A 15,369-nucleotide genomic window follows, 5' to 3' on the forward strand; every position below is an offset into this window, starting at 1 on the left:
TTTTATCATTGTCTTTGTTACTCTGTTATGTGATGTTTTTACTTTTTACTTTGGGGATTAAGTTGTGAAATATTAAGCTTATCAAATTGTATGCTTGTCAAATGTATCACTTGCTTGTTTTGTTAAAATTCAATAAATATAATGTTCAAAAAAAAAAGGAGTGCAGAGCCACCCCGCAGGGCCAAGCGACTTTGCAGGCAGAGTGTCGCTTCTCATCTGAAAATAACTTCATTCTGTGGGAAGCACTGTACTGTGTATTTACTGAGGTTTCTGGTGGTTTCACGTAAAGCTAATAAGCTTATCCAATACAATGTTTATACTTACGGTTTTGAGAAGATTTTGTATCTTGTTGTTTTTTGTTTGTCTGTTATACAGACAAACAAAAAACAACATGCTAATCAACTTGCGTTAACTGATGTCAAGCTTACACCGATTTGCTAGCCAACTACATGCTACAGGCAGAAAGCAGCAGCTTTGTAAGGTACTAAATATCTGTATAATTGAATGTCAAGCTGAGGAAATGATAAGCTATGTTAGACCCAATATGCAGTGAATATTATAAGTTCTGAGACATACCTCCTGATGGTCTGCCACGATACTGCTGCTTCTGCTGCTTGTTCTTTTTGTTTTTTGGCAGTTGGCATCCAGCTTGTTGGTGCAAAGGACAGGAACTGTAACCAATCATATGTAGTAATACAATACCGACTGGATCCGCCCACCTGACAAAAAAATTAACCGCGAGCGAGCAAGCAGGTTAAAGTTTCGCGAGCAGCAGAGCAAGGACCTGTACTCCAGATTCTGCGCATGCTCAAAGCACAGTTTTCTACTCATGTGTCACAATTCCACCCAAAAGTAATATCCCATGATCCTCTCGTGAGATTTGGCTGTGACATACCGGCATAGATGTGGTGACTCTACAGTGCCTTGAAAAATATGAATATTCTATACCATTTTCAATACAACAGGGGAAAACTGACAACAGTACAGGCTTCAGTTTGTGTTAAAAGTGGTGGGGACATAAGGGCTCAGATTAGTGGGTGTGATGATACACTTGGATCACGAGTAGTGGCGATGCATGAGAACAAGACAAGATTTTTAACACTATTTTGAAGAAATAGAAATACATGAGCAGGGAGGTCTGGGGGTCCTCCCCCCAAAAATGTTAACATAAAAAAGTTAATTTCCTGCATTCTGGAGACATTTTCTGCTCCAATTTACGGTGGAAATGTCTTTATTTAAATAAAGGGAAACAAAAATTCAGCTGGCAGGTGACAATTCATGAATATAAAAATAGAATATAATGCAGTAATCAGCTGCTTGTTTGTTTTAACTTTTTTTGGACAATGCACATTTGTTTCTTCTATATTCAAATAGCACTGCCTTTTCTGCATTTTCTTATTGTGCACAAACCTTTCTCAAAGCATTTACATTTGTCATCTAAGATATCTTGGTGCAAGCTATTTTTCAGAACAATTTTAACAAATGATTTCAAAAAGTGATGGGGACAAAATCAGCCATTTCAAAATGTGGTAGGGACATGATTCAGGGCTGGCCATGACAGTGCTGGAGCCCTAGGAGAGATTTTAACCACATGCCCAACCCTAAAAAGTCCACCTCTAACCTCATAATTTTAGCATGTAAATAGTGGGCATATAAAAAAAAAAACCAGCCAAGTCAATAATCATTTCGGGCATTCTTTAGCTTTTTCCTTTAAATATGTTTCTCCTGTAGATGAGGTTTTCTAGGCTAATACGAAAATATTTACCTTATTCTTTCAGCTCGGCTTTGCGACAGCATTTCCATATTAAAAGCCGTGGGTACTGAATAAGTGGTCATTCCGACGATATTTTTAATACACTCAAAAGGGGGGCATTAATATTATTATATTCCATCTTGGATTAACTAAAAGTAGTAGAAGCTGCAGGCATGATCACTCAATTATGACTGGAGAAAAATAGTCACGTGACACGCAGTTAGAAGACAATAAAATTGGTCGAAGGTGTAATATTTACAAAATATAGGCCTACACTGCACTAACTCTAAATACAGTGTTCGACATATATATACACTTTACAGCGTTATCTGGTATTACGTTAAGTGGACACGGTGGAAATTTTACATTACGGAGCAACAGTGAACGCACCACTGCAGATGTCACGCACTAACGTTAGTGTCGGTTTCAATCCACATGCAGCACACTTGAAAACTGAATTACAGGTGAGTTTATTAAACAGTGACTTTATGAAATGTACTGCTGATGGAGAAAGTCAACAGAGACACATACAGGGAGAGAGAGACAGGAAGAGGCGGAACAAGCCGGCGTGTTTGCTGTGAGAGATCAGAGGTGCAGGCTTGGTGTGAAGAAGAAGAGGAGCAGATCCAAGTAGTAAATAAACACTAAATTAAGGAGGAAAATTACATGTCAATACAAATTCGAAATACACTGCCTCCCACTCTCCTACCAGCCGCCACTGCCGTGGTCTTAATGAGAGCTAAACTGTCCAGGGAGCGGGTGTGTCGCGTAGGGGTGTGAAAAATAATTGATTTTTAGATGCATCGCGATGCGGACTTGGACGATTATGAATAGATTCACAAATGTCAAGAATCGATTATCTACAGGTTAAATGATAATGTAATGGTGGCGGAACGAAAAGGGCGGAATTCGGAAATGCAGTGACCACAACAGAGACCTGTGGTACACTGGACAGACAGCTGTTGAATGAGTGACTGCCACTACTAAACTTCACACGTGATCAATAAAATCAATGCGCAAATAACGTTGATGATTTTCACCAGCACACGGTGCAGCACAGTAACGCTCAGCTAGCTTCCTCTCCTTCTTCAAAGGACAGGTACGTGACAGGCGGCAGTAGGTGATGGTGAAAGCAGCAGAGCAGAGGAAAAGATGAGCGCTACGCTTCAGTCTGGCAGTAAATGTACAGTGTAACGTTAGGCCACAGCGTGTCCGTTAATTAAAGTCTGTCTGTTGTTTTCCAACTGCTAGATAAGTTAAGGCAGTTAACGCTAACGTTATGTGATGAACCCAGTACCGTTTCTCAAGCCCCATGGTGCTCAATACAATATTACAAAAATCAACTTACAAGACAGGAAACAAACATGTAACTACACTAGACGAGACAAAAAAAAGGAACAGATATATTAAGGTGGAGTGAACGTGGTTTGGCTGGAGCATTGTAAAGTGCGTAGTTCAACCCCCATCTGACTCTATACTAACAGCAGCCTCAGAGATAAAAAGAGGTCAGTAATAATGCTGTAATAATGTAATAATGCTATGCATTGTTAGCTACATAATATGAAGTAACATTAAATATCTGCATTTCATTACTACCTAATTGTTTGGATTGTCGATAAATACTTTGCTTTAAAAGTACCAAGTAGTCACACAGTGAGAAAAATACATCTTTATCCAATTTGTTTTACAATCGCATCATAGCCTCATAATGTTAATGAGGTGCCTAGAAATTCCCACCCTCGAGGTGATGCATCGTGGAATCGAATCGTGAAACCAGCGAAGATGCACACCACTAGTGTCGCGGTTCTGTCTCTCGAAACCGCAACACGAGACCGCAGACTTTTGTGCTGCGGTTTTCGGTCTCGGTTTCAGAACCGTTACAACCCTAATGAAGACCAAATTAATTAGTGTTAATTAGTGTTAACAGCTCTGCACACACAATAATTAGTGAGTTTAAACTATATTATGAACTGTAGTAGGGCTGCAGCTAACGATGATTTTAGTACTTTAAGCTTGTATAGACGGCGGTGCCCCCCCCCCCCCGTTGAACTCGCCCTTGTATTGCTGTTTTGTCTTTTGACTTCCTTCAAACGGAGAAAAGAGAATTTACAAAAAACAAAACTGGATGTTTTTTTTTTTTTTTTTTTGGTTTTATCGTTTTCTTTGTTTTTCGATTCAGACAACAAAAACGGAAATACGGCTCTGTTTACTTTCGTTTCTGATTTAAAGCCATAGGGCGAGTTCTGCGCCAACAAAACGTAGCAAAACGTTTTTCTCCATGGAAAGGTGCTGCCTCGAACACCCTGCTGTGTACGCAAGCGCACTGCATTTTCCTGTCTTTTTAACACGGTCGTGTTTACAGACTTGTCGCAGCTGATTGGGTCAACACCTGAGACACGCCCACCAAACGGGAGAAAACATAACTCTAAACCTGTTGCGGAACGTTGCAGGGAAATATATCGTTGAATCCAAAAATGTAGCAAACCGGTGCAAAACGTTTTGAGATTGAATTCGTCCATAGTCTGTATATGAAACAAAGAATGGTTTTCAGTTTCTTCGGTTTTTGGTTTACACGACAAATCAAGTCGTTGTTGGTGAATTTATTCTGCATCAGACCCGGGCACTTGAGACTCCTTAGTTAAATCCAAGACGTTTGGTTAAACACACAGACTCTTAGCTGTTCCAACCTAACATTAGTAGCGGATGTTACCTCGCTAACGGCAGGTGCTGCAGACCGCTGTGTGCGCAACTGTTTGTTGCTGTTTAATGACTGCAGTCAGATAACTGTCAGAGATGTTGAAAAACTGCTCAACAGTCCCGCTAGTTCCGCCTAGCTGCCTTCCTGTGATTCTTCCAACAAACTGAATAAAGTCGAAGCCCACTGCGCGACGTTACCTGTCCTCGCTGAGTACTGATGGTGGTCGCCATGTTGTCCCTTCACTGTGTGGCGGATCAGACCGATGAGGCTCTCAAATACTGTTTAATCACAGACGTTGTTGTTAGCGAATTCAATAACAACCTTCGACCTGTGCTGAATTTCAGTTGACCCGGAAAGGCTTTCTTCTTCTTCGAAATTTTATTGGTGGTTGGCAAACAACGAAATGGTGCATTACCGCCACCACCTGGTATGGAGTGTGGATCAGAACGATTACTACTTCTGTTAGACCAAACACACAATAACTACAAACCAAACCAACATAGATAAAAAATAAAATAAACTCAGATCCTCTCAACCATATTGATTACTCTAAGATAATGAAAAATAATTCTATAGCACTTATCTCTTGAGTTATTTCTAAGTTCTTTCTTAGAAGTGCATTCTTTCCTTTATAAGGTTTGGGATCATTTCCCTCATACTTCTGACAGTGTACCATGATGTGTTCGACTGTCACACGTGTATGTGTTATGTTTACCTATTTTGAATAAAGTGATGTTTAATACAGTGTGTCCAAATCAAGTCTTGATATAATTGTCTCTTCTCTCCTTTATGCACATCTCATTTCTCCCACTCTCCTCTGAATTATGTAAAACCACCGTCCTTTCCTCTCTTCCTCCCATTGCTTTTGCCACCTTTTCTTCAATCTCTGTTTAATAACGCTCTTTATTTCTGTCTTACTGATGTTGACTGCCACATCGATGTCTTCTCTTTTTGTGGCCTCCTCTTCAGCCTTATATGATTTTGTTTCCTTTAATGCCAATATGTGCTGGCAACCACAAAAATATGACTGCAATGCCCATCATTTGGATTCTATATAATGTTTGCAGTATTTCTATCAAAATGTCTGCTCTGTGTCGGAGTGACTGCTCTGTAAACTGGTTAGTCATGAATTTGAATCTGAACAAATAATCACTCTCAATTGTCTTATTTCCTCTACCCACTGCACCGCTAACACAATTGCTAGCATTTCTCCTGTGTACACTGATACTGCATCAGTAATCATCTTCCCTATTGTAAGATGAAACTGTGGAACAATAAAAGCTACTCCTATTTTATTAACTAAACTCTCTGATGCATCTGTGTAGATCTGGATGTAACTGTGGTAACTATTAATATATGCCTCTCATATTCCCACCAAACACCTCAGAACATTTAGTATTTTCCTACATTTGTCCAGTAGTTTCTGGATATGTACACCCCCTGTGATTCCCTCATGAAATCATAACCCCAAAAACATAAAGTGATTCACTCTTTCCAATTCTTGATCATGTAACTGTAGTTTTGTCTCAGTAGCAATTCTTTTCTTTATAAAAAAAACATTGTCTTTATCTACTGAGAATTTAAACCCCATTTATATGACCACTCCTCTACTTTCGTAATAGCTTCCTGTAGTTTTTTTACAATAAATTCCAGGTTTCTTCCCCTCTTCCGAATCGCCCCGTCATCCGCAAAAAATGAAAACCCCATCCCATTCTCCATTTCCCTGATTTTTATTATTATTATTTTAACTTGTATTAATCTTCCTTGTAAAAAATCCTTAATCCAGCTCTATATTCGTCCTTTGATACCTAATTGAGACAGTCTAATTAACAATCCTTCTGTCCACATCATATTGTATGCCTTCTCTATGTCAAAGAAGGGAGCCACTACACGTTCTCTGATTAACGGCCAACCTGCACTACCTCCTGAGCCACAGCCACCCCTAATCTGTAATTATTCATTCATATTCATTATTTAACAGATCTGATCCATTCCATTCTTGGTTTTCTGGAGAGCGCCTTTTAGGTTGGTCTTTGTTAATGGTTTGTTTAGTAGTTTTCCCCTCTTCACTCATATTATTTGTAAATGCTCCGTACTTGTATAGCGCCTTTCTAGTCTTTTCGACTACTCAAAGCGCTCACCAGTCACACACATTCATACACTGAGTGCTCAAACGGAAACTAACATTCACACTCACTCATACACTGGCGGAATAGCCGCCAGGGGCAATTCGGGGTTCAGTATCTTGCCCAAGGACACTTCGACACGCAACCAGGGGGAGCCAGGGGTTGAACCGCCGACCTTCCGATTAACAGCCAACCCGGTCTAACTCCTGAGCCAAAGCCGCCCCTATTGTTTGAACTATGAACTGTTACAACTGTTAGCCAGCATCTCTGCTTTCTCCTCATCTCACTGCTGTTGTTTCTCCATCATATCAGACTGGGTAAACTCTTTATCGCATTTATTCTTTTTATCATCCCCGAAACTTTACCAATTCCTGTCTCCCTTCCTACTGAGCAACAACATTTTCTCCAATACTCTTTCTTAGCACTTTTTTATGAGTTTCCTAATTTGCTTGTATTTTTTCATATTCAATAAGATACTGAAAACAGTGGTTCCTTTTTAACACTTTAAAAGCTTTATTTTGAAATTTAATCGCTCTTTCACATTCCTTTGTCCACCATGGTATCTTATTTTTACGCTTACCTGCCTTTATCTTTATTGACTTCTCTGTAGCCTCTAGAACAACTTTACAAAATGAAACAGTTAAATTATCAACATCTTTATTTCTATCAATTTCTCATTTCTTGATCACTAATATTCCTAAATTTATCCCATGACAATCAGAGTCGCAGTCTAACACACTTCTCTGCTCCTCCATTTCAGGAGTTACCTAGGCAAAAAAAATAAGGTTTAACCAACCGGTTTTACTTCTGCTACGCATGGCACTACTTCTGCACATGTGCAGTAGAAGTAATACGGACCCTTACGTATATGTGTATATGTGTCCCGCTTTGGCTGTTAAAAGCAGACGATATTATTATTATATTATTATATAAGCAGACGGATAACTGCCATCTTTGCCGTTACGGGCTTTCCCCATAGAGTTGTATTGAGAATGCGATTGAGTGGCATGTCTCCTCTAAATTGTCTGATTACCAACCCAGGTGCTTGGTATTTATCAAGCTTCTCAAAGCTCTCATTTTAGTCTTAAGTCAATAAATCAGCACTAAGACTGACACTTAAGATTTAGTCCTACCCTTCACTCAAATTTGGACTATGATGCTTGATAACTTTTAAGCGCAGCTTTGAGCCAAGAATTTATTTACTCTTAAGACAGTTCTTAGCAGTGTTCTTATAAGTAATTCTGAGAATCTTGATAAATATGGGCCCTGGTCCGTACTCTGAATTCTTATCTGAATTTGCAGAGTTTTTGTCAACTTTAGTTCTTAAAACGGACAAAGTTATTATTGTAGGGGATTTTATTATTCACGTGGACGTTGAGAATGACAGCTTTAGTACTGTGTTTATCTCTCTGTTAGATTCCATTGGCTTCTCTCAGAGTGTTCATGAACCGACTCACTGTTTTAACCACACCCTCGACCTTGTTCTGGTATATGGTATTGAAATTGAACATTTAATCGTGTTCCCACAGAATCCCTCTTGACCACTGTTTGATAACTTTTGAGTTTGTATTGCTGAACTATACGCCATTGGGCAAAAATTTCTATACAAGATGTCTGTCTGATAGTGCTGTAGCTAAAATTTAAGGATGCGATTCCATCAGCTCTAAATTCATTATCAGATCACAAAGTAACGGAGGACTCCTATGCTAATTTCAGTCCCTCCCAAGTCGATCATCTTGTTGATAGTGCTGCAGGCTCGCTGCAAAAGACACTCGACTCTGTAGCCCCTCTAAAAAAGACAATAATAAAACAAAGACGGTTAGCTCCATGGTATAATACTGAAACTCGCAAATTAAAGCAAATATCGCAGAAACTTGAGAGGAATTGGCGTTCCACCAAACTGGAAAATTCTCGTTTAATTTGGCAAGATAGTCTTCAAACTTATAGGAAGGTCCTCCGTAATGCCAGAGCAGCGTACTACTCGTCATTAACAGAGGAAAATAGGAACAACCCCAAGTTTCTTTTCAGCACTGTAGCCAGGCTGACAGAGAGTCACAGCTCTATTGAGCCAAGTATTCCCATAGCTCTCAAAAATTACTAACAACCTCCTTATTGCATCAGATAAAGGACTTGTCTCTGTAGACAAAGGACTTGTCTCTGTACTGGTTTTATTAGATCTTAGTGCTGCATTTGATACCATTGACCATCAGATTCTATTACAGAAACTGGACCATTTCATTGGCATTAAAGGAACCACTTTAAGCTGGTTTAAGTCCTATTTATCAGATCGATATATATACAACGTCCAAAAAGCAGCAACTGGTAGTAAACTCAACATACGACAGAACATACCTGTACATGTGACATGCAACAATGACCAGACAGGGAATGAACAGAAACACCAAACATTTATAGACTTTATAGACTAATGAGCAGGGCGGGAGCAACACAGGTGACTGGGATCAGGGTTAACGAAGCAGAGAGACAGAAGGGGAAAATAGAGAGACTGGATGGCAGGCAGATTACTGGAGGTGAGCAGACATAACACAAGTACTGAACACTAAACATATCAAAGTAAGAAGTAACAGATCAGAATAATAAAAATAACAAACTAATCCAGATACCATCAGACGTATCGCCACTAAGGAACACAGACTGACGCTAAGCTAAAACAGAACTCAGATCAGACATGGGCAAGGCAATACAGAAGTAAACAGACCAGGAATAGACATGAACTAAGGTACAGGACTAAGAAATAAAACACTGAACTGGGAACTAAGACACCAAGAAGACAGACGTGAGTGACAGACACAGACAGACATGGGTGAAACCCAAAACACAACAGACTATATGACAGATAATGAACTGATCAAAATTTCAAAACCCCACAGAGAGCTAAACTAAACATAGCCGACGGACAGAATGTGACATTCTTGGAGTTATCTTTGATCAGGACATGTCCTTTAACTCTCACATTAAGCAAATGTCAAGGACCGCCTTTTTTCACCTACGTAATATTGCAAAAATCAGGAACATCCTGTCTAAAAATGATGCAGAAAAACTAGTCCATGCATTTGTTACTTCTAGACTGGATTACCGCAATTCCTTATTATCAGGCTGCTCAAAAAAGTCAATTGAGACTCTTCAGCTGATTCAGAATGCTGCAGCACGTGTTCTGACATGAACCAGGAAAAGAGATCATATTTCCCCTGTCTTAGCTTCTCTGCATTGGCTTCCTGTAAAATACAGAATATAATTTAAGATCTTTTCCCCTTTCCGGTAGTCTTGTGCTTTCTTGTCCCTCTCCTCTCTCACTTCCTGCAGGTGTTTCTGGCTCTGGAGCTGTGGAGTCTGGATCTGTGGTTGCGAGTCACCAGCTACCCCTGTGTTCCTGCTCGACACCCTCTGCTACAATTATTGTTCCTAGTCCTATTGTTATTATTGTTATTATAATCCTTAACATCACGATTGTTATCATTAACTACTAACTAACTACTATAAATATCTGTACCATTTTTCATTTAGTCTATAGCAACATCACCTTTACTGTCTGTACCTCTGTGTGTGTATATTGTGTAGGCTGCCTCCCTCCCCTCTCTCTCCTTCCATCCCCCTCTTTTTCTCTCTGTTCCTCTCCTGCCTTCTCCCTCTCACTCTCTCTCTCTCTCTCCCCCTCTCTCTCTCTCTCTCTCCCTTTCTCTCCTTCACCCCAACCGGTCGAGGCAGATGGCCGCCCACCCTGAGCCATGGTTCTGCTCAAGGTTTCTGCCTCTTAAAAGCAAGTTTTTCCTTGCCTTTGTCGTGCCTAGTGCTTTCTCTTGGTGGGAACTGTTGGGCTTCTGTAAATAGCATCATAGAGTATGGTCTAGACCTGCTCTTTTATGAAAAGCACTGTGGGATAACTGTTGTTGTGATTTGGCGCTATATAAATAAAATTGAATTGAATTGAATTGAATTATACCTTACTGGGCTTTCATCTGCTTCCTCAGTGAGCAGTCCAGCTCCCGGTCCCGGGAACTGTTGTCCTGTCGTTAACTCATAAGGAGTAAACCCTGCCATTGAGTTAATTGAGCTGCGGATTGACATTAGGATGATTGGTAGAGCTTCTATCCAGCTCAGTTTAGTTTGTGCACACACTTTACCAATTTTTGCTTTGATGTTTTGATTCATGTTGCATGTTTCAGGCCTAATGCTTTCTCTACAGCCTGCAGGTCTTTGTTTTTGAAAGTCCTTGGTCCTGCGTGTTCTTTAATGAAGCAATAGGAGAATTTGTTTTTGGTCCAAATTAATCAGTTTTATTACAAGTAAATGAATAAAACTTACAGAGCTCTGGGTTGTTCTTCCTTTCTCTGACAAACAACAAGCTGTATCAGTTCATGAAGTCTGACTGGCTATCTCTCCTTGACCCAGTGTTTTACTATACATTGTTATGTCATAAAACAATAAATTAAAAGTGTAGGTCAGTCCATGATTGGCCCACGTCCTCTGACCCCAATGTTTGTCATCTGACTCCACGAATCACCATGCTGTTGCTGGACAGATTACGAGCGTAGTTCCTGAAAATATCTTGGAGAAGAGATGTTTTGTACCACATTCCAAACCACCCCTCACCCATTGTTCAAGTCTCCTTATCTGGTCATGCAGAGACCCCCGGTTTCTGCACCTCTCCAAAAAACACACATCAGGTCTAGTTTAATAAGTGATAAACCAACATATAAACTTCTACCTATAAACTACATCAGAGATCAATATAAGAAAACACAATAATTTTGGTTACCCTAAGTAATACAAAAATCATACTATTATAATCTCTCAACAGACAATTAATAAATTATTTTATGTTGTATTTCTTTCTTCAAATTTGGGTCACATTCTAGGATACTCCAATGTTTGTTTATGATATGTTTACTGTAACTTGTCTAGAAATGGTACAATATTCTGACACAAATGTTGTTCTGTTTCCAACAGATTTAGGGGAAGGCTTCAATAATTCTTTTCTATTGGTTTCTTCCACAGCCTGGTTAATAAGTGCTTGATCATATCCCTGTTCTCTAAATCGTCCAGCCATTTCTTTAGCCTTTATATGATAATCCTGTTCTCTACTATACATTCTTCTTAATCTCACAAACTGACCATATGGAATATTATTAATGACATGGCTAGGATGGCAACTAGTAGCATGTAAAATAGTATTTTTGTCTGTTTCTTTTCGATAAATAGATGTCTCCAGTTGTCTGTTTTCATTTACTGTGATCGAAAGATCCAGAAATTGTACTTTTGTCGAGCTGTGTACCATAGTGATATGCAGAGTTGGATGTGTTATTGATGTATTCACTAAATTCCCTAAGTTCATCCTCAGAACCTTTAAACCCCATGAGGATATCATCAATATATAGCAAGATGTTGTTCGCAAAGGAATTATTATTGAAAATATGTCTGTCTTCCCACAAGCCCATAAACAAATTAGCATAATTAGGAGCAAATGGTGAACCCATGCTTGTACCTTCAGATTGCAAATAGTATTTGTTATCAAACAAAAAATAATTAGACTTCAAGATAAACTTAATGAGTATCATAAGAAATTCCCCTGGAAGTGTATCTTTTTGGGCTTCAAGATAAAAGTTGTTTTTTTTATATTTCCTTCTTTAGTCCACTCTTCAATTATTAAATATTCCAACTCTTTTCCTTTCCCCAAAACTCTATATTGCATTCCTTGTTTTAGAAATATTTTACATCCTCCTCTACTCCCCTCCCCTCTGACTGTACGGATGCTATCATATCCTTTAATAACAAAATCTAATTCTGACTTAAGCCATGTTTCTTGAACACATATGATTCCTGGTTTATTTTTTAAATCTTAATAAATCCCTGAAACTCCTGATCAATTGCTATTGAGCTTCTTGCATTCCACTGTCTATACACTGTAAAAATTATCAAGGTAGTTTAACTTAAAAACTTAAGTTCAATTGCTGCCTTAAAAATGTGAGTAAACTCAACTTTAACAAAAGCTTTATTTTAACTCATGGTGTTACCTTCCACAAGTTGTTTAATTAATGATCATTTATGGTTTCAACTTGATACTGTGAGTTAAACCAACTACCTATATTACATTGGTCATTCAAAGAAACTTGCTTTCTTTTGTCAAACAAACATACAAATCTAAGCTATTTCAACTCTGTAAGTTAAGTTAAGGAAGTTGTTTAATGAATGATCATTTATTGTTTCAACTTGATACTGTGAGTTAAATCTGTATTACATTGTCTAGTCAATGAAACTTACTCTTTTTTGTCAAACAAACATGCAAGTCTATACCCTTTCAACTCACATTTTTAAGTTAAGATAATTGACTATATTCATACCAATTGCCTTTTGAAGTTAGGTTAACTCATGTTTTTAAGGCAGCAATTGAACTTATAATTTCAAATTAAGTAGACTTGTGTTTTTAATTTCCATCCCCTATCTCAACTAATAATGGCAAGTTCACCAGTTTCTTAAGAGTACAATGAATGAACTTACAATTCACGTATTCAAGAATTTATTTTAAGTACCTCAACTCACAGCCTTCGTCTCCTTCAGATACACTTGTAATTGACACAACAAGCCTAAAAGCCAATGAAAACATCTCAGACTACACAAGTGCCAAAGTGAGACCATATTTATGATAATTTAACATGTTCTAACAGTATTTAAACATAGTCACCTATGAAGAGCGAGGTCAACGCAACCAACTCTTATACCAATCAGTTCATTTAAATGAGATTATATAAACCTTGAGACCGTTTGCCTGCAACTGCATTTAACAATCAAAAAACGTAATAAAGAAAAACGTCTGTCTGAGGAGAGAACAGTTGATACCATCAGCTGTAATAAGTAAAATGCTTGTGATTTCTACAACATGGTGACTAATGAGTAGTAATATTGAAAAGGAAATGCACAAAACTCAAATGTCCAAGTCCATTACAGTCTTGTTCCATTGAAGATAAAGAACTTTGAGGCTGGTTTGTGTTGTCTTAAGTACTCCACTTCTAACTTCACAAGACTTCGAACAGTCGAGACTATCAGCTCTCACAATCCGTCCAATAAAAAAGTGGGGAGGATCAGTGTTTTGTCCCCTCTATCATTCTCAAAATTAAGTTTTAAATTGTGAGACAGTGCTGTTTTTCCACAGTACAGAACAGTGCTGAAAGTGCATATAAAAGAGAACAATGAAGTCTTGACAGGAACAATATCCACATGAGAATCTTGAGAAAATGAGGAGCAGGTGTTACAGTCTGTACCTCAGGATTCTGTTTCTTAGTCCATGTACGCGGGCAGATGCTTGGTCTGGTTTTATCTTCATCACCACTCTCTGAAGAAACTCAAAGGAATACTTCATGGCTTCTGGGTACTCGAGATTGACACAGTAGATGACACCCATGAGCATGGCAAAGCTGCATGCCACATCTTTAATGTTGTCTCCTCAACCACAACAGCTATCTCGAAGACCTCCCGTGGAAAGGCATTCCGTTCAGCACCTTCATAGCCTATCAGCAGGCCAAGTTGCATCCCCTTCATGGTTTCATCCAGAGTCTCCCTGTGAGCCTTGAAAAGCAGAGACAGTGTGTGACTGTTTTAGTCTACAATTATATAGGCTTTAAAAGACTAATTTAAAATGCAATCATAATCCTCAAATATAGAGCAGGAAAGTCACACCCTTTAGTTGTTCCCAAATAGACTGAACCTGATCAGTAACACCAACTATCAATTCATTTTCAGAATTTCAACCCTTGGAAGTGAGACAGAAATAGTTCAGACACTGAAGGACTTTAGCAAATGTTTTAAAATTGTTCTCTAAAAGATGAGTGACCGGAACAGCCATATATAAGAAAAAAAAAGTGTAAATTACACATTATAAACCACATGAATTGAAATCTATCATTTAAGTTATGAGAAAATGCAAAGTAAAGTTTGAATGAATTGAATGAGTTTTCATGACTATTAGACAGGCAACGTTAATAAGTCTGGGTTGGGGTATGAAGTATTTTTCTTTCTTGAAAATCTACCCTGGGAAAAGAAAAAGTCCCACAGTAAAAGAATCACCCATATACACACACTAACAGTTTTGCGTTACAGAAATCATAATGGTCTTACGTCACACATCCTGACTACAGTTGATGGATCTTCGCCTGATATGTAGTGTGGCAGACCAAGCAAGGCAGCAGTCCTTCTCTTCTCATTTGTATCCTACATGAAAAAGAAACATGCAGTAAGTTGAAAATGTTTTAGCCAAGATAATACATTTTGCCTAATTTTATGATCTGCTCTCCACTTACATCTTTCTGAAGGCAGTCCAAAATATCTTTGAGTGATTGCTTCTTTCCAGTCTTGGTTGCTGCTTTGTACACCTCTAGCAGTCTTGGGACCAGGCCATCACGTCTGTCGAGAAAATATTCCAGAAGGTCTTTGGTGACCATTCTCTTGAACTCCGTCCTGATCTGAGAAGAGGCAGATAGAAAATATAAGTCAAACATAATTATGAACAAGACACAGTATCAGACAAAACGTGCTTCTCTCTCTCAACTGAGTACCTGTCTCTCATGCAACAGAGCTGGCCATCTGGAAATGACTTCTGTGATGAGTGGCTGATCTCCAATTATCTCTTTTCTGCGCTGGGAAAACGTAGCAACCATCAGGTCTTCTACCAGCTGGGGATCAGGGTCTCTTTTCAGCATTTCAGCCTCCATCATATTACACTTCTCCATGTTTTCAGGACTCTGTCCTTCAGGCGGATCTGGACAGTAGTTGACCTCACC

The 15,369-nt window shown here is 38.8% G+C and overlaps 2 protein-coding genes across 3 annotated transcripts in view; both read right to left on the minus strand.

Moving 5' to 3' along the window:
- Window positions 1-9,008, minus strand: part of LOC123985732 (toll interacting protein) — a 44,980-nt gene extending 35,972 nt beyond the window's left edge. The window contains exon 1 of the mRNA XM_046073560.1: window positions 8,930-9,008. Within this exon, the coding sequence (XP_045929516.1) occupies window positions 8,930-8,986 (57 nt within the window). The 5' untranslated portion in view covers window positions 8,987-9,008. The remainder of the gene's footprint in view (window positions 1-8,929) is intronic.
- Window positions 9,009-13,095: 4,087 nt separating this feature from the next.
- Window positions 13,096-15,360, minus strand: LOC123985308. 2 transcript variants are annotated; one of them, XM_046072774.1, is made up of 4 exons: window positions 15,145-15,360; window positions 14,890-15,051; window positions 14,708-14,800; window positions 13,096-14,158 (listed from the first exon to the last, which is right to left on the minus strand). In XM_046072774.1, exons 1-4 carry the CDS (start codon window positions 15,316-15,318, stop codon window positions 13,949-13,951), a joined length of 639 nt encoding a protein of 212 aa, XP_045928730.1. In that variant the 5' UTR covers window positions 15,319-15,360; the 3' UTR covers window positions 13,096-13,948. The 2 variants fall into 2 exon arrangements, with proteins under 2 accessions (XP_045928730.1, XP_045928731.1); XM_046072775.1 differs by lacking the exon at window positions 13,096-14,158 and adding an exon at window positions 14,269-14,620.
- Window positions 15,361-15,369: the final 9 nt, after the last annotated feature.

Source organism: Micropterus dolomieu, linkage group LG17 (assembly GCF_021292245.1).
Source record: "Micropterus dolomieu isolate WLL.071019.BEF.003 ecotype Adirondacks linkage group LG17, ASM2129224v1, whole genome shotgun sequence".
NCBI classification, from domain to species: domain Eukaryota; kingdom Metazoa; phylum Chordata; class Actinopteri; order Centrarchiformes; family Centrarchidae; genus Micropterus; species Micropterus dolomieu.